General features: G+C 31.6%; 1 protein-coding gene across 2 annotated transcripts in view; it reads right to left on the bottom strand.

Annotated features, from left to right (window-relative positions):
• Positions 1-23,511, bottom strand: part of CSMD1 (CUB and Sushi multiple domains 1) — a 2,563,917-nt gene that overhangs the window by 413,953 nt on the left and 2,126,453 nt on the right. For both annotated transcript variants that reach the window (XM_031949178.1, XM_031949179.1), the window contains exons 24-26: positions 17,141-17,332; positions 16,490-16,616; positions 11,327-11,529 (exon numbers count right to left, since the gene is read on the bottom strand). In XM_031949178.1, the coding sequence (XP_031805038.1) occupies positions 11,327-11,529; positions 16,490-16,616; positions 17,141-17,332 (522 nt within the window). The remainder of the gene's footprint in view (positions 1-11,326; positions 11,530-16,489; positions 16,617-17,140; positions 17,333-23,511) is intronic.

Raw genomic sequence — 23,511 nt, 5'->3', positions numbered from 1 at the left:
TCTTGACTCATTGTTGAACCAAATTAGATGAAATATAACCTAATGGAATATATTTTCCCAAAATGTTATGGAAAACGGTGAGCAGACCTGTTGGACAGAGCCAGATGTGATTGCTCCTGGAAGCTCTGACCTTTTAATAGGCAAATCATTACAGTTTTTTTTTTTTTGTTGTTGTTTTTGTTTTAAGTATCAGTCTAAAGTGCAGGTTATAGTTCTCTCAATCCTGCCTTTCATATAATTCAGAGATTTGTGATTTCTTTGTAAAATTTAAATAAATTTTAATTTTAGGGGTAAAAAAAGGATGGAGCAGGTTGCAGGGGCAGACTCAGAACAAGTGCTCAGATCTTATTTCAAATTTTCAATATTCGTCATAGCATTCTTTCTCTCACAATTTACAAAGCCCATATTCAAACTGATTCTTGCTTCCAGTTCAGACTACATCAAGCTGTTTGAAAATCCCTTTGTTTGAGGTTAGCAACTATGTTAAATTATTTTATAAAATGTTTAAATTCATATTTCTACAAAAATAAGTGTACATAAAATGAAGACCTGTCGTATTTAATTTTGATTTAAATCAAAGTCATGCTGTTTAATTTTTTTGTCTTTTTTTTACACTTTAAATGTGATTGTAATATACTGGGTCTTGAAGGCTATTTTATGGGAAGAGTATGCTTCTAGGAGTGTAAAATCTATTTAAAAGTAAAACAATGACTTACTTATTTCCCTTCCCTTTTCTACTCACCCCCCAGCTTCTGGACACAGCTGTACCTGACCTCTCTCTTATAATCCTGGCCAGCTGGCAGCCCTTTCCCCATGAGCCATTGCTGCCTCCCAGCTGCACTGGCTCACCCACTAGGCTTTCTGAGGAGACTCATAGAAACTGATCAAATTGTTTTGAGCCAGAAGGTACCAATTTTATGGCTCAGAATTATTCCACTAAAGACACTGGGCATCCTAGTTCCTACTTTTACTTCCTGGCTACTCTGTCTGGCAGCTGGCAGTTCTGACATCTCCTTGAATGCCTTACATTCATCAACCACATCCTCCTATTTTGCCTGCAATATTCTTTTGCTAAAAACCATAACCATCAATCTTATAATTCAATAAAGTAAAATAATAATAATAAATAGTGATGTTGAATTAGTGCTAGGATGTTGATTTTTTTAAAAGCAGTATTAGTTCTCATAATCAAGCACTTCAAAAATATTCTGAGTTTATAAGGCAAACAAAAACAAAAACAAATCACTCTACTACTTTTTACCTCTATCCTTTGTTTCCAGGGAAATGTACTGACAATCTAGGTATATAACATATAACATAAGTGTATTTAGCTCCCAGAATAAAGGTCAGTTTTGTATGCTGAACTCCATTTTCTTTTTTTAATGCATGATTAAATGGTAATTAAGTTTTAATGAAAAGTGTTGGGCTGATTACAGTTAAAATAATTGAACTAGTCAGTTCATGTCCTCATGTTCTACATGATGTGTTGGGCTGGCAAGACAATGGACCTTTAATGGGGTCTAAATGTCTTATGAGTCTTCACAATTTACATTCTTCTAGTTAACAATATCCTGTTCCAATAAAAAACAAATCACATTTACCACAGAAGATTTTGATAGTCAAAGTTAATATAAATAGTATTTATTTTTTAAAAATCTGATTTTGACTAAGCATTGTTTGACAGTTACTTAGCATTTTTATTAGACTTTCAGTAACTATTTTTTTCTCTTCCTTTTCTTATTATTTTCAATAAGAATATTTCATCTTGCAATTCAAATTGAAAAAATACCATGTAAAGGAATGTTTGTTTCCCCTAAGGCAATTGGGGTTAAGTGACTTGCCCAGGATCACACAGCCAGGAAGTATTAAGTGTGGAAGTCAGATTTAAACTCAGGTCCTCCTAATTTCAGATCTGGAGCTCTATTCTACTACTAAAGGAGGATTTAGTTTTAGCAGTTGTGGGAATACTGACTGCTAAAATGGATGAGCACAACATTCTGTGAAGATTTGTATTTGGGGTAAAGAAAATATGGATAACCCAGATGAAATATGAAATAATGAATGCTTTATCACTAATATCACAATCTGCTTTATGCTCTAATGCATTTTAAATATTATAACTGCAGATTATACTAGGAATTTTAAGTTAATTCTATTTTGTTAATGCACATTTGTGATTCTTCACATTTAGCATTTTATATGTTTGTAGGAATAAATTACTTCTATTATACCCTCTCTTCTTTTTTGGGGAGGGGTGGTGATTCTAGATGTGAATAATTACTAGTCTCTGAGAGTGATGGCTCAAGGGATTTAATGAGCCAATAAGAGAACAGAGAGCTTAACTCCTTTCATTAGAACACAGATCCCTAAGACTAACTTGAAATTAGACTTCAGGCGTGCCTGGATTTGGGAGATTGCCCTGTCCCTCAGAAACATAGAAGTAGTGTCTCAAGACCAGAAAAAGAACTTGGATTTTGAGTATCGGTCATTATTTTGCTGACTTGATAGATGATTTTCATGAATTGTTACAGTTGAAAAATATATTCTATAAGCAATCTGGTTAGCGAGTAGAATTTTGTTATTGAACTTATAATATTAATAATATAATAAAATTAATGGAAATTATTCATAATAAAATACATTTTAAAGTAGAAACACTTAAATTAGAAAAATAAATAAATGATTCTTTACAAAGCAAAAAGACCCTTCTTTGGAGGAAGCAAAACTTTATTAAAGTAAAATTTTGTTAAAATATTGCCAGGTCTTAATCAGTATAAGTAATGAATTGGATGAAGTAGTTGCTTTATTTGAATTTGCACTTAATATATCTATTAGGAGCCAATGATTGTATTTTACATATAATTATAACTTCAAATAATGGGACCATTTTGTGGAATTCATTATTTGAACTATTAGGAGCTAGATGTAAGGCCATTATAACAGACTAAAACTACATGAAAACTAAATCAAGGATGAATGAATTTTTTTTTTATTTTCTTCACAATGTCCTAAAACTTATGAAAAAGAAGTTATTAAAATAAAATATTGCTATTCAAATGGGATATTGGCATAATCACAAAAATCATAAAACCATTCAAAATTCAACAAACATTTTTTAAATTACTGTGCCTAGAACATTATGGGAAGCACTGAGAAGCATAGGAAGCTAAGATAAGGAGTTGATTAGTATATTATATACTATTACAGTGACTTTCAGGTAATTAAAGGGATAGAACATATGCACAAATAACCATATTATTTGATGAAGAATAACTTATTTAATGATAGCTTCCTGACTTTATTCCCTAAAGTTAAAGAAAAAAAACTATTATACCATAAAATAGGATAGGAATATAAGAAAAAATACAAATACCTGGCACTGCCATCTGAAGCCTCCATTAAAAACATAATCCTGGAAGGAGCTGAATATTGAATTTGATCTAAGTATTTAGGAATGGGAAAGATTGGCATGGTAACCTCATAGTAGGCTTCCTCTGACAGCCCTACTGATTTTCACTTTTAAAAGGGGAAAATCCTCCTATTAAATATAGGCCTAATCACTGAAGCCTTTGATGATGATGAATACCTACTGAATACATTGATAGTTCTATAGCCAGCCCTACCCAGATTCGAAGGAAACTCATCCAAAGATAAAAACTATCCAATATCAAGCAACAATCCTCAGAAAGCATCGGGGAGAACAAAATTTACAAATGTCCCTATAAGACATTTTCTTCTTCCCATAAGTTCTCCTAGATCACAAAGAAATTAACTTATACATTTTATATAGCTTGCTAACTTATTTATGTTTTTTAAAAATGTCTATAAACCCTAATCAGAACAGAAAGAGATATATTAGAAGAACCCTACAAATTTCTCCCTACCCTGTGAAAGCAAGGGGATACCAATTTTATGTAGTTTGTATTTCAGGGAAAAAAAAAAAAAAAAGCAAAAAATCGAAGAGAAAAGACAGGTCTTATTAATCTGGAATGTACATTGTGAACTTCATTATGTATTTGGAAAATTCAAGCAGAGGTGTTATCTCAGGGTTCAATAGTTTGGCACTTTCTTTGAACTTGACTTTCTGGCACTGTTTTTGGAGGTTTCTGAGTGAAAGAACTAGAATAGAGAAGGAAGATCTTTCATGTTGTTGGTTTGCACCACAAAAAAGGAAGATCAGCAGAAAATCAGCTATTTGATGAGTCAGTTACAAGGTCTCCTTCAGCCACAATGCTGCAAACTCATGGATGCAAGTAAAATATTCAAAAGTAGCCTTTTTGCAAAGCTAGGCATTGATATATCTATTAGTAAGATTGTGGATTAGCCACAAGGAGTTTCACTTTTCCCCACTTCTACCAAACCCAGGTAGCATACACTTGCTAAGCCAGTGGAAAATATCTTTCTGGTCTCTAGTTGTTACATGTAAGGATGGAGTTTATCATGTTTATTGATTTATTGAGTGTTTTCTCTGTTATATAAACAGCTGTTTTTTTTCCCAAGGATTTGTTCCCCAATTGATTACTATTATTGTTAGTATTTATGAATTAATGTTTCCCCCTCTTTATAGGAAAATAAACCCCAACAAAAAACCCCAAATCCTAGCTTTTCCAAATCCTTGTCTGGTGTGATTAATGACAAATGTGGATAGAGATTCACTGTAATTAATGATGTCTATGGGTAGAGATTGAGAAGGATTTCTGTAGGATAAGGTATACATCTCTTCTTCATCATAGCTGTGGCACAGGAAAAAAAAAAAAAAGACACCCAAACCATTTGCATATCCCAAAAGCAAAGGAAGGGTTTTGCTATCCCTAGGCAAGCATAACCTTCTTTTTTTTTTATTTTTATTTTTTATTTAATAGCCTTTTATTAACAGGATATATGCATGGGTAACTTTACAGCATTAACAATTGCCAAACCTCTTGTTCCAATTTTTTACCTCTTACCCCCCCACCCCCTCCCCTAGATGGCAGGATGATCAGTAGATATTAAATATATTAAAATATAAATTAGATACACAATAAGTATACAAAGCATAACCTTCTAGAAACAGGAATATCCATAAAGAGTGAATAATGTAGATATATTAGGTATAGATAAATAATAGATAGGTAATATAGATTCCCCCTGACCTGAACTCAAACTCCTCTACCAAAATCAAATTCTCAAAAAGTAGGAAGCTGAATCTAGTCAAGACAAGATCCTCAAAAGGATGACACTATTTAACCTGTTTTTCTCTTAAACCTGATACAAGTGGAAACCAAATAAAAGCATAATTTCCTTTCAAATTTTTTTGGTTCAATCTATTTTATTAGTTTAGTGAGGAACTTGGAATATGCTTGTTCTTACTTTTTTATCTTTTTTTAATTTCCTGAAGGCAAGATTAAAGAATGGGGATAAGTTCCCCTTCTTTGAATCTCTGATAGACAGCATTTTTTTTTCTCTGTCTACATCTTGAACTCTGGCTTCATCACTCTCAACTTTCAATCTTTCTAAGGGCTAGCCTTTTGTAGATTTTCTTGTTCTCTCTGTCTAACCAGGAGTTTTGATATATCCCAGCAAAATCTGTTCAATAATGAATGAAGTGAACTAAGAAAGCTGTCTCACAAGAGGGAGACAGTGTTCTAAAGACTGAGTGAAAGTCGGCTGTGCCCCAGGGCCAGGTTTCTTTCTCCAGAAATCATGTGATTTACAAGGAGTGGGACCTTTTCTTTGTGAGACTAAGTTGGGGGCACCTTGGCATTGAAACTGCCATATAAGGTAATTTAGTAATCCAAAAGATGTGGTTAGGTTGAACGTTTTTCCCTCATTTATGACTTAGAATGTGAGATCATTTGTCCTGGCTAATCAGGACAAAGATCCAGCCTATAGAGAATGTTAGCCCAGGCCCTTATATAATTCTTGTCTGTAAACTGGGCCTTGCCTCTCTTTGCAGTTAGCCGCTTGTGGGGAGAGAGACACCCTTTCTCCCGAGATCTTAATAAAATCTTTCCTGCTTTTACCTTGTGAAATCTCCTTAATTTATTTGATTTATTTGAGCCTGCTGCTATAGCCCATTTTCTTTTTAAGTTGCTAACTATACTTTTGTCTACTGGTATTTTTCTTCACATAGCTATGTATTTTCTTCTCTTGTGACCTTTAGCCCCATTATATATATATATATATATATATATATATATATTATATATATATATATATGTATTATATGTATATATATATATACACACACACATATATATGTAATTTTTAAATTTTACTAGAAATGAATAAACCTAGGATCTTCATGCAACTGAGTTATAAGATTGATTTTATTGTCATTTTGATGGGAGGTAGTGTCACAATTTCCAGAACAAGGGATTCTATTTTAATTTCTTATATTTCTACTTGTCAGAAATTATATTAGACTTTAGTATGGTGAAAAGCTCCACATTTAATTAGCTATATGAAAAAGATGGGGTAATGAGGGAGTAAAGATTAAATGGGGCAAGATTCTCATTAATTTGGTGGTAGAGCTGAAGCTTTTGCTTATTGGAAATCACCTCCTATATATATAAAACAGCATCTACTTTCCTACTCCATGTATCACCCTCAAGCCAAAATTATAGAGTGGGACCTAGAAAGGGATTCGGAAACCATCAAATCCATTTCTTCTCATTTTTTCAACTAGGAAGCTAAGGGCTGGAAAAGTTATGTGATTTACTCAGTCACCTAAGAAGAAAATATTCCTTTGAAATGTGTGATTCCCAGACCAAGTGATAGGAAAGCCTTCAGAACAAAAAGAGATAGAACATAAAAGAGCTTTCAAGGAGGAAAGACATAGAAAAATCTCTATGGACAACACCATCATTCTTCCTTCATAATAAACAATTTACTTTCCCTCTATTTAAAATTGCCTTTAGCAAAGGCATAGAGGTTAAAATATAATCAGGAACCACTTAAAGATAACCAATATAAAGGGATTTTCCTGCAACAATGCTACCTACTCATCTAGTCTAAGTATAATTTTCTATTTTTTTAATTTTAAAAGGAATAGACATTGCCAGAGAGGAAACATGAGGTAGTGTTAGAGAGATAGTTTGGGAATCAAAGAAACCTGGGTTCAAATTTCATGGATGACATTATGGCTGTATGATGCCAGGTTACTTAATCCTTAACTTTTTAGTATTCTCAGGTAAACTATAGTTTAAAAGAGTAGCTGATCTTCACTAGTCAAGAGATTTAGAAAGGGTTTCCTCATTGGGAGCTCTATATACTAAGGCACCTTAAACTGTGGGCTGTGATCTGCATATGGGGATGGCAAAAATATGGCAACAGAAAAGGTATCAAATATTCTGCCAAATGTAATTCTTTATATAAAGATAAACACATCTTGTCTTTAATAAATGGTAAAATTACATGTACCCCAAAAAATTGTTTTAAAATAATTTTTTTTAGGATTTGTTACTAGTAAAGAAATTTGTATATATCTATATATCCAGAGTTTCATAGAAACTTCTTGAAATAAAAAGTATCATGAGTGGAAAAAAATTTAAGAAGTTCTGTTCTCTAAATATGCAAACACACACATAGAAAGGAACTGTGATTTTATTGACATAGGAAACTTCCATTGAGGAAATTGTCTTTATTATTATATTTGAGTTCCTGGCTTGCAATTTCTATTTTTAAAGCAGTTTTGGGGGAAGTTGAAATTTTAAGTGTTTTGCCCAAAGTTCTGCAGCCAGTATGTGTCAGGACTGCCTCTCCAATCACATTGCTTTATTTCTGAGGCTGATCTTCACTTCCTGCTGTCAATCATTTATGTTGTTTATACAATTAACTAATATAAATATATTTTTAAAGGAGAAAAGAAGTTAATTTATATGCCTGATAGAATAAAATACAAAATTTTCAATATGGCAGCCTCTATAATCTGCCTCCCACTTACTTTTCCAATCTTGTTTCACATTAAGGCTTTTTACTCACTCACCATGCCAGATACATTGGTCTGCTATCTGTTCCACGTGCTTGAAATTCCTCCTTTCATCCTAGTGTATTTATACAAGTTGTCCCCTATTTCTTGAAATGTCTTCATTCATCATCTGTACCTACAATAATCTTAGCTTTTTTAAAAGCCAGGTTAGGCCCATTGGTCTAACCAGACTTTGATCTTTTATACTAAAGTAAGCAATAGGTTCATTTACTGGATCCTATTGATAGTGGCTAAGAGAAAGCAGGTCAGTCTAAGTAGCTGAGAAACTGTAGGTTTGGGGTTCATATTGTAGTTGATATGTATGTATCCATTTATGTATATACACATGCATAAACCTCTCTTGGTGCATTTTAATTCTAATGCCTTCCTGCTGTTAATTATCTCAATTTCTCATATGTGTATATACATGACTATATATCTACCTTGTTTGCATGTAGTTGTTTAAATATATACCCAATTAGATCATGTGGATTTTTTTTTATATTATACATATATAATTTTATTTTGATCTATGAATATTATTAAATAAACTGTTTAAATAAACTAAAGCCATATTTGTGTGGTCATATCCATGATGAAAAAAATATCTTTTGTGGTTCTTTGAAAAAAAATATGTCCTGAAGGAAGAACATATGCCAGTAGTTAGGACAGAATGGGAAAGAGATAGGCAAGAGAAGTATCAGCTCTCTGAGTACCACAGAGACAGGATGGAGTTTTCCCTACTGTCCCTATGGTGTTGAATGGAATGCATAACAGTGAGTGGATATGGGAATGTCAGGGCACTTTAAGTGGCACAGCTTGATAGAATGCCAGGTCTGGAGTTAGGAAGACTTATCTTCTTAAATTCAAATCTGGCCTCAAATATTTGCTAGCTGTGTAAATCTGGGCAAGTCACTTGAAACTGTTTCAGTTTATTCATCTGTAAAATGAGCTGGAGAAAGAAATGGTAAACCACTCCAGTATCTTTGCCAAGAAAACTTCAAATGAAGTATGAAGAGTTGGACATGATTGAAAACAATTGAACAAGTGAGAATGTTAGCTCTTGCTCCCTTCATACAGGAAAGATAAATTCTTCTCTCACATCAGATATTGGGTATGGGGTTTATACTTTCACAGAGTTGCACTGATCTTTCCACTAAGATATCTGCCCCAATATTTGTATCTTTTTAATAGTTATGTAATTAGGAATTTTTAAACTTCTCTTATAGTTTATATAAATAAGTAGGCAAGAGCCAATACCAGTTGTTTTGTGGGCTAGCCATTAAATGAAGATCAGTTTTTGCTTAAACTGTACATAATTCTGGTTTTGACAGAGAATCAAGAAAATATGAAAGGAGAGATTTTCTTCTCTTCTCTTTTCCCAGATGATTAATTTTTTAAAAATTTAGCTCTATAAAACTATAAGAGGATGGTTATGGAAAATACCACCTCATTTTTATTTATAACTTTCCAAATAAACTTTTATTAATAATTTAAGTGCCAAGGGTAAGTTCCATAATATTATCATAAATATAGCTCACAAATGACTTGTCAAATTTAGACTATTTTTAAATGTTAATTCAATTTGGTATTCAATAAGAATTGATTAAAGAATTTATATAATGATTTAAATTTGCAAAGTGATTATACTCATACATATAAATAAACACATATATCTATGTTTATCCATCTCTATTTCTCTTTCTATCTATCTACCTATCATCTCATCTGAGCCTCACAAAAGTTCTTATGCAATAAATACTATTATCCCCCTCTTTTGTAGATTATTAGGGCAGCTAGGTGATGCAGTGGTTAGAGTACTGAAATTGAAATCAGCAAAACTTATCTTTATAAGTCCAAAGCTAGCCTCAGGTATTTACTAGCTGTATGATACTGAGCAAGGCAGTTCACTGTTCACCTAAGTTTCCTCATTGGTAAAATAAGTTGGAGAAGGAAATGGCAAATCACTCTAGTACATTTGTTAAGAAAACCCTATATGATGTCAAGAAAAGTTGGACATGAATGAAGAGAGGGGAATTACAATTGAGGAAACTGAAGCTAAGAGACTTAAAGTGTCTTATCCAGAATCACACATCTATTGAGTGTCTGAGGTAGGATTTTCAAAGTCCACAAATATTTATTATTTATCTCCAATGAGCCAGGTACTGTGCTAAGTTTTGGCGATACAAAGAAAGGAAAAAAAAAAAAATTAAACAGCTCCTGTTCTTAAGGAGCTCATGCTTTGTTGAAAAGATAACATCTAAACATCTATATACAAAGTATATAAAAGATAAACTGGAAATAATGAACAAAGGGAAAGCATTAGAAATAAGGTGATCAGAAAAGACTTCCTGTAGGAGATAAGTTTTTATTTGGGACTTGAAGGAAGCCAATAATGACAGGAGATTGAGATGAAGAAGGATAGAATTCTATTCATAGGAAGGGGGACAGAGAAAATACCTAAAATTGGGAAATAAGATAGTTGTATGGGAGAGAGCAGGGACATTGGATTAGAGAATTTGTGAGGGTGTCATAAGGTGTAAGAATATTGGAAAGTCATAGAGGGTCACATTATGAAAGGCTTTGAATATGAATTGGAAGGTTTTATAATTGATTCTAGAGGTGATAAGGAGTCACTGGACTTTGTTGAGTAAGGAAGATGACATGACGAAACTTGAACTAGACCTGAAGATTAATAATAGTACTTCAGGAATATTGAAAGATGCTCAAGGAAAATTAGTTCCTTCATCTTCCTGAAATTCCTGCCATTTGGATAATTATTATTGGAATGAACATGAAACGAACAATTAATTAAACAAACAATTATTTATTAAGTTGTTCATTATTTATATCTTGAGCTCTAAGTCAATGGGAAATTGAATACATAAATTTTAAGATAGGCAAGATGGAAAACACACACACACACACACACACACACAAAACTCTTTTTGTTATGTTGAGTTTCAGATCAGAAAATATAACCTTAATAGAATGGAATAGTCACCTGGGAAGAATTTGTGATTTAACCAGGCTGAATACAGAAACAAATAACAAAGACAAATCTTTAATTTTTAACAATTTTATCTAGTACCAGATTCTAATCTGCAGCCAAGGACTCAGATCTAGATTTTGATATGCACAAATTAACAAGAACATTGATGGTCTTAAATTAGCAGAGTAAATCATATGTGTTTCTTTACAAGTGACCAGCATCTACTAGGCAAATTTAATGTTTAAAAGTTCAAATTATTTGCTCTTAGGACAATATGTGTGTTTAGTTCAACACTTAAAAAAAAAAAAAGAAAAAGAAAAAGAAACTTTCTCTTCCTCTTCCCCCAACATAATTTAAATTTAAAGAAAAATGAAAGTTCCACCTACTTGAAAACTGAATGGAAAATCCTGATTTGCTGATGAAAAAGTCACTGTCAAACTGAAGAGTCAGTGAATTGAAGGTGCTGTGTATATCCTCAGGCAGAGCGGACCCACTCCATTCTTTCAGGAAAATGTTACTATCTATTGGACCATCCCAAACCTTGAGTATGTCATGAGCCATTTCAGTATCAAAAACAATGAAATGAAGACTGCAAAAGAAGAGGAATATAAATTTAAGAAAAAACAACCCTTTTTTAGATCTTAAAAACTCCCATATTTCAAAACTGGCTATTATAAAACTTAACTATGCCACAGCATAGATCAAGAAAAAGTTTCTCATTGTAATGAAGCACAAAAATAGACTAGAAAAACCTATTATCAATATGCTATTGGTGTTTTCTCAGTTCACCACTAGATGGTAGCATATATAACATGAAAAATGATTTCTAAGATGTGAATTCCCACTCAGAAACACATTTTGTATTTGTAGCATCAGATCAGATATTATATCAGTTTCTGTTAATTCACTTAAAAACCAAATAAATATGTTTGACATATCAACACATAGGAAATGTGTTATACCTCAAATTCTTTTCTATAATAATTTTACATGCTTTTATTTGATTGACTGATGGTAATTTAACATTTACTACACCTCAAGAAGCAAAAAATTCAGAAGCAGCTGTTGATTTTTATACCTGATCTATAGTCCCGAGAGCTATGATATAAACATGTAAAAGAGTTTAGCTAATATAACAGCAAAGAAAATCTATGGTTTGGGAATTTTCTGGTTTCTACCACTTCCAATTTTTATATCTTATGCATAAATAGTAATGTAGCTGAATTAACAACAGGATGCACATTCTGAAACATTAAAAATAAATCATACTTTTTTGTTTCCATGTGCTATATTTTGAGATTAAAAATCTCTTATTCATCATAAAATGTAATATTTCTTTTACTATAATGCCATCTCTAAAGAATATGTGAAAAAAAAAAACTAGAAAAAGAGTAATTATGACAGCATACATTATTTATCATGATCTCCTCCACAAAATAGATGGTGCTTTCAAAATTGTCAATGAAATCTCAAGATTACTTTTAAAAATAACAAACCTATGTAACGATCGATTATTTCATAGTTATATGGAACCAAATGGAAATAAGAATGTCTCATTTTGAGAGAGAACATGGTACTAATTGAGAGTTGGCAAGGTAGAGTTATAAATATTAAGGTTGTGATATATCATGTAGACAACAGCTGCAGTTGAAATATATGGACAGTTCTGTTCCTGTACTTAATACCAGGTTTGAAATGGGGCCAACTTATTCCTAGATGTGCAATATTGATAATGGAGGGTATTCTGGGGCTTGGGAGAAAAAGGGATGAAAACTATCCATAACAGATTAGAAAGTTTACGAATTTTCTTTCAATGATAGAAGAAAAAAATGTAATATAAAATAATGAAAGTAGCAGATACAGTTTACTAAAAAGATGAATAAGATGAAGGAATAAAAGTAGAAATTTGGGGAAGTCAAAGACTGAGTCTATTTCCTTCATTATTTTGCTTAACTCAAGTATTGGCATCAGAATAAAAAGACTGAGGTAATGGAAAGAGTATTGCAGATGGGTACAGATGATATTGGTTGGCATTTTGGCTCTGCCCCTTGCTGTTTAATCTTAAATATATCTTGGTACCATCAGGACCTCAGTTTCCTTCTCTATAAAATGAGGGAATTGAGTAAGATGATCTTTAAAATTTGCTTCCATTTCTAAATCCTATGAATTTAATACATAGGAAGGGACATAATTCTAATTCTGAAGGTGGTACAGTGAATAGAGCACTGGATTGGAGTTAGGAAGTTCTGGGTATGAATCCTGCCTCAGAGAATTGTTAGCTGTGTGACTAATCATTTATATTCCTGTCCTTCAGTTCCCTCAAGTGTGAAATGGTGAAAATAGTCATACTTAGCTTATAGAATTGTTTTGTAGATCAAATAGCACAATATATGTAAAGTGTTTTATGTCTTAAAGTGCTATATAAATAATGGTTATTATAATTATTATTCTGAAAAAAAAATATCTTTCAACTTTACATATGGTCCATTGTTCAAACCACTGAATACATTTTCTTGTGTAAGATGAAAGAAAAGAAGCACTTTCAAAGAGTTTTCCAGACAATTACACTTACAGAAAAGCAATTAAAACTAAGGAACAACATACACATAAAATTTATGTAAAACACAGTCTTTAATGCTGCTTGTTGAAAGATGTTTATATTACCATTACCTTTATTATATAAATTATAACTGTGCTTAGCAATGAAATATACTGAGTCTCCAACAGAAATGTTTACAAAGAACTCTTAATGTGTCTAAATTTACAATAACCTCTTGTGATTAAACTTTTAATTAAATTCAACTCTATAGTTACTTCCTAATATACATGTTTAAATTACAAACTTCCTCCAAGCCCAAATCACCTATAGCAATATATATATTTTTTAACATTAAAGAAAAAAAGCACTTTTAATAACCTTGTATAAGGAACCATGGAAATAAAGAATAGCCAATAGATTTTAAAACCTAAAAAAAATAAGTCAGCACATGTAAAGAACTAGGCTACCTGAAGAACTGTTTAAAGTTTCATTTTTTTTTTTATCACATACTCAACAATCCAGATGGATAAAAATTTGATAGAAAATAACATTTTAAAAAGTTGAATTATTTTTTAAAAAAGGACAAGAAAAAGCCAAAAATTAAAAATAAACTAGAAAGGTGAAGAAGTTATTTAAAAAAAGGCATGACAAAAAGATAAATGGCTAAAAAAAGAGCAAAAGATAGAAAACTTACACTGAATACAACTACAATTGCTAAATGTGCTTCACACAACTGTATTTTCTGAGATAACCTGATCTTAGGCCTCCTCACAATTTATGACAATTTATGTTTCTCTAAACACTAAACCAATTTCAAGCATATGTTTGTATTATGGAAATAAAGAGCTCAGTTGCTAAAGTGGCACACTTCTGCAGTTCTCTAAATTTAGTTTACTTTCTTTATTGATAAGGGAGGAAAACAAGCTGAAAGATTATAGCTCTAAGAACTAGGAAACCAGCAAATGAATTTAGCATGAAAGCATTTTGTCTTATATTAATTAGAAGTGTGACTTCTAATGCAATTCATTTACAGGTAAATGAAAAGAATAGCCATTTTGTTTTGTTTTGTTTTGATTTTCTAATGTATAGGCAATGCTGTTTTAGTGGCTTCCTTAAATTCCTTTAATTTCAGAGCCTTTTCCTCCTCAAAACAATTTAAAAAGTCTGGCTATCACTGTTTTCTAAATAAAGCCCTTACATAAATTCAGATTTATAGTTAATTATATATTGTTGTTTATCTTCTAGACATAACTGTAATACATTTCTATATACGTATATAAGTATATCATTTTAAATAAAAGTAAAATTCAAATTTTGAGGATATTTCTTAAAAGAGTTTTTAAAATGATTTTTTGAACAATTAGTCCCAATAGAATATGAGCAAAGGCTAAGAGTAATTTTAAGCTTTTTTAGCTTAAAACTATTAAATATACTTAATGCAGGTCGGTTTTAAGTTTCAATAACTTAAAACTGCACTAAGACTTTGGAAATATGTTATAATTGATAATAAGAATAATGTTACATTTATAATAAATTACATTTGAGAAATACTATTTACCTTCTAGTACTCAATCAGCAAGCAATCCTAACACTGCTAGAAGCTAAATTAAGGCCATTGATTTTCATACTATGTGTCCAATATACATTCTGTCATTCAAATGCTTGTCTTTTTAAGTTTTATGCCAACATTTATAGTTTTAAAATCTCCCTTCACTTTGAGAAATGACAGATGAAAATATTTTCCATCTATTATCATTCATGAGTTATTGTTCTGTTTACATGGTTACATTTAGTTTTTATACTATCCACCACTGCTAATTCTACATTGATAATAATAATAACTAACATTTATAGAATGATTACTATGTCCCAAACACTGTACTAAGCTCTTTAAAATTATTATTTCATTTGATCCTCACAATAGCCCTAGCAGAGAAATGCTATTATTCTTCTCATTTTACAGGTGAAGAAATCAGTAAACATAAGTTGAAAAACCTTCCCAGGACCACACAGTTAGTAAGTGTCAGAGATGAGATTAGAACTCAGTCCTCTGATTTCAGGTCCAGTGTTCTATCTATTGCATCACCTTATTAATCCTAGATTGCTAGATATTGATAGATGAAGGGTCTTTTTTTTTTTTTGAAAGGGCTAGAAATTGATAGTTAGATAATAGGTTTCAGAACTCAAAGGGATCTCAGAGACATTTAGTCTAGTCTACTAATTTGACAGGGGAAGATATAGATGTACAGAAGTGGAAAGTGAGCTGGACTAGGTCACACAGATGCTAAGAAATAGATCCATGCCAATTATCTGATTCCAAATCTATTACTTGACAATTCCCATAAAAGAAGCCAAAATGAGTTTCAGTAAAGATGAACTTCCTAAGATGAGAGAGTGACAAACTTAAAATAAAATATACATACTCTTTTACTCCATTCTATTTTCCTTCATTATTGAAATTTTATATGTATTCACTTAGAGATTATCAAAATAATTATAGTTTACTTTTATGCTGAACTTTCAACTTAAAAAATTATACTGAGGCCTTAATATCAATTATTTAAAGTTTTATTTGACATTTTTTCATAAAGTTCACTAAAATTCAATTCAGATTTTCAATTGAGTTAAAAATTACTTTGCTCTTTTTTTCTAGCATTTTTATATAGTTTAATTATTTTCTTCTTATATATATCTGAGGAATAGATATTTTTTTTATACTATTATTTTAATATGCCTTTACACATGTATTCTGGGTATGTCTACTCAGAGCATTTTAATCCACGATTCCCAGATATCTTTTCAAAAAAGAAGTTAAACCAAAGAGAATGCAGAAATTCCATCTTGGACAGTCATAACAGCAGGTGGACATAAACCCTGGGTTGCTTATGAATTTTCTTCCATAGCTGAAAGATAACTGCCTAATATGTTACATGACTTTCTCCTTTTTTCTTTATACACATAACACAGAACCTTCATTCTCCAAAAGAATATAACACAATAAAATGATTACCTAATGGTTTTTCCTGGGTCTGCCTCTATGATCCATGTGCAGTGAAGATTATTATCATAAGGTGCTGGGTAACCTGGAGACAAAATCCGCCCAGATGTGGCAGCATGGATTCGTCCACCACATTCAGCTGAGGAGAAAACAAAAGAATATCAATATGTAATCCTACCTTGGACACAGTTACTATGTTGCATACTTTTCTACAGTGATAAACATTTTAAGGGAAAACTAAAACTATGATTTTTTACCATTTTAGAACTTTTTAACCAGTATTTCTCTCCTTATCTCCTTAGCCTCATCATTCCCTGAAACTCTTCATATCATCAATTGAAAAAATACCAATTTCTGATGTCAGAAGATATGAAAATAATGCAATGATTTGAGTCTCAATAAACATGTATATTAAGAATTTCAATAAGATATCTTTAGAAAGTATCATTTCCATTTTTTAAAAATTCACAAAATTACAAGGATAAGGAAGAGCCTGGAAAGAACTACCAAATTTTAAAAGAAATGGAGTTTTATCTCAATCAGAGTATTTCCTAAGGAGAACCTTCTCTCCAAAAGTTCAGAGGCATGACTAAACACACATGTTGCTAGAAGAAAGGCTGACAGTGTTGCACAGCTGCTTCTGAATGACCTATTTAATATTACCAATGCAAGAAGGCAAAGGCTTGTCCCACACTCTTCGGTCTCCACTCAGGCAGGTCATGGTGCTACTACCATGCATCGCATACCCAGGATTACAGCTGTACTGGACGATGGTGTCAGTAAAATGCCCTTCATCTCGGATCTTATAGCCATAATTTGGGATTCCTGGATCTTCACATTTCACTAGATCAAAACCTTCAAGGGGAAAAAATAAATAAAACAGGAAATACATGTTGTCAGTAGAAAAAAGAAAAGATAAAATCTTTGAACTTGAAGCTTAGCAATCATCTATTCCATATTTTAATTTATATGTGTGGCAGAGAAGAGTATATATAAAAGGAACACTATTTTCTAAAAGAGTGAAAGGAGAAAAAAATAAATGACAAGTTCTTTTCAGTAATTATCAAAAGGAAATACAGTGTTCCCTTTCATGTTTAAGCATTTTTTCTGTAAATGTTTGATAACTATTGATCAGTTAATTTGTTGCTTACAACTCCAGGCTCTTAAAGATTCTTCTTCCATCCATGAAATCTATATAATCACTTGTTAAAGCAAGTTTCATTGGTAGCCACCAACTGGTTAATTAGCATTGTCAGTGCTTAGAAGATTTCCCAATCAGTTACTCATGTCCTCCCCACTTTTGTCTCACTTTGTCCTACCTTTGTTGCTGTTTGTTTTGTTTTTGTTTTTTACAGGGCCTTTACATCCAGAAAGGAGAACTGCAGTTAGGAGTGCTTCTTCTCAACATAGTTCTAAACAGGGACTGAATTGTTAGTACCAATTTTGAGCACAGATAGTTTATTGTCTTCAGCCCCTTTCTTTCAAATATTTCATGACTTAGGAGAAAAAAGAATATAGTTCTTCTCCTGTAAAAGCATTAAGATCCCTAAAATAGCCACATGTTATATTCATTTTTGAGACAGGTCTCTGAGTTGAGCAATTCCCTTCATAATAAAAATTCAATAAATAAATCAGTATAATGAGTGAGAGAATATAAGCTATTAAATACAAAGAGATGACTGATAGAAAGATTTAGACTTGCCTGCACCCAAAGCTGTATAATACATTGTTTTTATGTGAAGCAATATTTTGTAGGTGATCTTAGAAGACAGCCTTATACTTTCATATATTTCTCCCCCACTTCAGGATGTAAATTTTGACAATTTTCAGAAGTACTGTTTAAAACTTGGATTAGTTCTTACATGGTCTATTTGATCTATTTTCCTTTCATTGTTCCTGAAAGTATATTCCTATTTCCACAAAACCACTCAAGGATGCCTACCAGGACATCAACATCTTAGAAAACTTCTCTAAAGGCATGAAATTCATCTCATTCTCATGTTCAAAAGAAACAATAATAAAGATCAGTTTTTGAAATGATTATGCATTAAGGTGATTGGAGAAGGTACCTATATTTTAATCAGAATGGCAAGAAATGGTAACTTGTATAGGTGTGATAATGACTTCAGTTTTTTTTTTTTAACTTACTAATTATGCTTTGTAATAATTGTTAAGTAAAGAGTGACTGTAATTATGATTCAAGACACAAATGAAAGCCTAAACAATATCATATTTATTAGAATTATTAAAAAGTGAATTATTCAATTTTCACTTGGAAAATATAAAAATCAGGAAAAGACTGGGTCTTAATGCTAACATTCCTATGGCTGAGGGAAGAAGCAAAAGTCTGGTCAAAACCAAAAGAATGCAAGTTCTTTGAGGTCAAAGACTTTAAGTTTTATTGTTTTTTTTTTTAACCCTAGGACCTAGGACAAATGCCTTTGACATGGGAGGTGATTAATTATTGTCATAGTGGAAAGAATATTGACTCTGGAGTAAAAAAATGTATTTGTTAACTTATTGTTGTTCAGTCATTTTGGTCATATCTGACTCTTTGTGACTTTATATAGAGATTCTCTTGGCAAAGATAAAAAAGTCAGAAAACTTATTTTCAAATCCTTTGTCTGATACTTACTACCTGTATGTGGTCTCTGATATGTCATATATAACATGAGGGGAGTTGAATTAAATAATGTATTTGACTCTGCGAGATCTGAATTTATAATTTAGTGGGAGGGAAATATAACTATTTGATCAAAATCCTATTTTAGTTAAATTCAAAATGCAGTTAAAAGCACTGCATTTTGTTGTTGTTCAAAGCATCTAATCATAAATTCATTAACTGAACTCAAGTAGGAAAATTGAAGCCTAGAGAAGGAAATTAGCTTTTCCATAGTCACATGGATAATAAATAGCAATGGTAAAAGTCTAGCTATGTTGTTTTGTCTTCTCTATTAACATTCCTAATATTCATAAAAGCCTGCATAAGATTTATCTAACTTTTTTTTTTGAGATCTAGATAGAAGAGGATTAAAGTTGGGACAAATGCTCACTACATTGGGGGGATGGAAGATTCATAAGATTTTGGAGTTGGAAGGGACCTTAAAGGACAAACCAAATAGGAAACCTCACATGAACAATCCCAATAACTGCTTATTCAGAATTTATATTGGGGATTTAGATGAAGTAATACTTAAAGTCTCTTTCATCATTAAGAATATAAAAATTCATAACATTTTTAACTTCTTAAAAAATCACTCATAAAGTCACTGATTTATAATCAGAAGGGACCTCAGTGCTCATTTATTCCACTTTCTTCATTGTATAATTAAGGAAACCAAGCTCTAGAAAAGTTAAATGATTTACCCACCATAATATAGATTGTATGAGAAAGTAATTTGTATAAATTATTATATATTAATTATATATGTATTCATATAACATTAATTATTAGGTTAACCTTACTTTTCACCTTGTAATTTTGATATCAGACAAACTTAGGTTGGTATTTTAAAAGGTATATGCTATGTATGGGGATAAAGGTTGGTAGAGGTTTAAAGGAAGAAAATGGAACTTAAATTATGTAAATGGATACTATCTGATCAAAAAAAACAACAACAACAAAAAAAACCCTAACTATATTGGATGAGGAGAGAATATCAAATAAGCAAATTGCTTGGATATATTCAGATAAAATAATGCAAATGAGTAACTGATGTATCAGTAGACACACAAGCTTAAGTGAGAGTTATGGGGAATCCATCTCTTGAGGTTTTAAAATGAAGGTTAAAAACATACATTTTTGTTTATCTGCTAGGGTTAAAGCCCTAAAACAGAGGGATTATCAAGATTATTTCTTCCCATCATTAGTGGAAATTCTTAAGAAATACAACTGTCTATTAAGAGAGTGACTTTCCTTTCTCTAGAAATCAATAAAATGTGAGTATGATGCAATGAAAAAATTCTTATATGTAGTTTGTAAAAGTACTCTCAGTACCCTTTTGTAGAGATCTTTATTTAAACATGCATGTTTTGTGAGATCATTGATAAGTATGAATATATGGATAAATCAATAGAAAAATTAATTTCATTCATTCATGATTATGAAATAATCCAGAGGATTTACAGGATAGTAGATTTAGTAATGGATAGAATCTTATAGGTCATTGGGTCCAACTCCCTTATATTTCAAATGAAGAAAATGAGGCACATTCAAGTAAATTATTTGTTCAGGGTCATACAGTTAACAAGTATATGAAGGTATATTTGAATTAAGGCCTTTCTGAATCTAAGCACAGTACACTATATACTTAATACAACCTCCCTAATGTACTTCCTAAGCCAATGAATGCTCAGAGCTTTAAGAATGCATGTGTGTATATATAAATTAGTTTAGATTTTTTTTTGGTTGCTGTTTAAAAAAATAGAGATATACAAATATAGGCAGATATTCTTGAATTTTATTTGGGTTGCAATTTTGTAGGGAAACATCTGTCTTCTTACTATCATTCATATTACTTAATCCAAAATATACCTTTTTTTAAAACTACAGCTTGTCATGCAGATGTTCTTTCTTTTTAAACCAAGTTATTAGTGATCTGTCAATCATTCTTTCTGCAACCAGCTGTCTTTTTCACATGATGTAGTTCTATTATCTTCCTCCTTCCATACCCCTACTCTCCAGGAAACAACTGTGTCCTTGATGTCATCATGAAAATTTTGTTTTCTGTTCAAAATTCTTTCACTAGATTATGAATTCTATAAATAGTGTCATACTTATAGTCCTCCACAATATAATTATCTGGAACATTTTTCTTTGAATTGTCAAAAGGTTTACAAGTATATGGAACAACTAAGAATGTGTTTATTTCTTCAGTTTCCCCAGCCTAAGAGAGAGAAATCTTCCTCTCAAGATCTTTAGTTATATAAGCTTTTCAAGCCTAGCTGGAAAAATAATATGAAAATTAGCAATTAGAAAATACTGTAAAGGCCTCCTACAAGATTAAATGATTTTCCCAAGATCACATGGCAAAATTAGTAGCAGATTTGGTATTAAAAACTAAGTCATTTGAATATCTATACAGTAGTCTTCTCACTACATAATATGAAATACTTATATATACTCAAAGGCTGGAAAAGTAGCAGTTCAGTAGGAAGAGAATGAGACCTTATTAAAACAAACAAACAACTTTGCTTTGATTCAGAGTTCCATCAAAACATTGATATGTAAAATGTAAGCAACTCCTTTAATATCTGTATCAGTATCCTCATCAATTAAATCAGGTTAACAAAACATGTTCTAACTACCTTGAAGGATTGTTGGGAAAATTAACTTTAAATCTATATGTATGTATAGCAATGTATAAATATAAATTGTTTTATCATGATGATGATGATATGAAATGATTTGATATATAGTGAAGGATTGTTATTGATCTACATTGGAATGAGAGATTTCTTCACTAAGAATTCCTATGTCAAGAAAATCACAGATTTTGCCAATTATGTTAATGACAATTATTAATTATATGTTATAACGCTGTCCAATTTACCTTTGCTTTTAAAAAAGAGACACTTGAAAGGTAAGGCAGCTGTATGATGCCATGAATAGAGTGATGGGCTTGGAGCCAGGAAGATCTAAATTCAAGTCTAGCCTCAGATACTTATTTAATTGAATAATCCTAAATAAGTCACTTCAGTTCTATCTGCCTCATTTAGTTTCCTCAAATGTAAAATGGAAATAATAATAAACTTTACTTCATAGAGAGGAAAGCATGTGGTATAGTAAATAGAGCACTGACCCTGAAGTCAGTAGGACCTGAATAAAAATATGAACTCAAATACTTAACAAGTTGTGTGATCCAGCTCTGCTTATTTTATAAAGTTCCTCACCTGAAAAGTGAGCTGGAGAAAGAAATAGCAAATCACTCCAGTATTTTTATCAAGAAAACCCTAAATGGGGTCAGGAAGAGTCAGGTAGGACTGATAACATATCATAGAATTGTTGTGAGAATCAAATTAGATAATATTTGCAAAGTGCTTAGTACAGTACCTGGCATATTGTATATGCTTAATAAATTACTTTTCCTTTTCCTTTCCCTTTCCTAATGTGATCTGCTTCCTTTTAGGGTTTAGGATTAGGATATAATGACTTACCAATACATTTGAAGAACCTAAATAAGTAAAATCAAGAAAATTAACAGGTCTTGCTAGACTAGACTAATCTTCCTTTCTTGACAATATACTTATTTTGGATATGGCAGGGAACTTAGTAGTCAAAGCATAGCTGGGTTTTAGGGAAACATTTGACAATGTCTAACAATGATTTACTTGTGGACATGTTGGAAAGAAGTGATATAACAGACAGATTTAAAATATGTGGAAGGACTAGACCTGGAGAAGAGTCATTAATAATCAGTTGAGAAGTTGGAGGGAGATCTCTCACAATATTCTAAGGATCTATTTTTGCCCCCATGCTATTTGAAATCATTTTCATGTCTTTACTATAGGCAAATATGGCATGTTAATAAACTGTACAGCTGACACAACTATGTAAGAGGGGCAGATAACATTTTAAATCACAGATCCAAGATCAGGAAAGGATGCTGACAGACTAGAATAAAAGATAAGATTTGATAGAGATAAATGTAAACCCCCTTCACATCCTTAAAAATAATTTTACAAATGCAAGATGGAAAAGTCATTAGAAAATTCTTCAAGTGTAAAAGACATGATGATTTTAATGGACTATGAGTTTAATATAAATCAAAATTTTAACTGCAACAAATTAATTATCTTAGAATACCTTGACAGACTCAGTGTCCAGAATAAGAAAAATGATAGTAAGGAGATTCTGCCCTGATCAAATCACCTTTTGAATAGTGTACTAAGGTTAGGATGCAACATATTAAAGAGGCTATTGAGCAGCTGGAGAAGGTCCCAAGGAAGACAAGAAAATGAGTGGTACTGAAATCCAAACTAAATGAGGTTCAGTGGAAAGAATGAGGATTTTTTTTTCCTGAGGCAATTGGGGT

Source organism: Sarcophilus harrisii, chromosome 2 (assembly GCF_902635505.1).
Source record: "Sarcophilus harrisii chromosome 2, mSarHar1.11, whole genome shotgun sequence".
Classification (NCBI taxonomy): Eukaryota; Metazoa; Chordata; class Mammalia; order Dasyuromorphia; family Dasyuridae; genus Sarcophilus; species Sarcophilus harrisii.
Note: the sequence above shows the minus strand (reverse complement) of the source record. Positions and strands in the feature narration are given on the sequence as shown.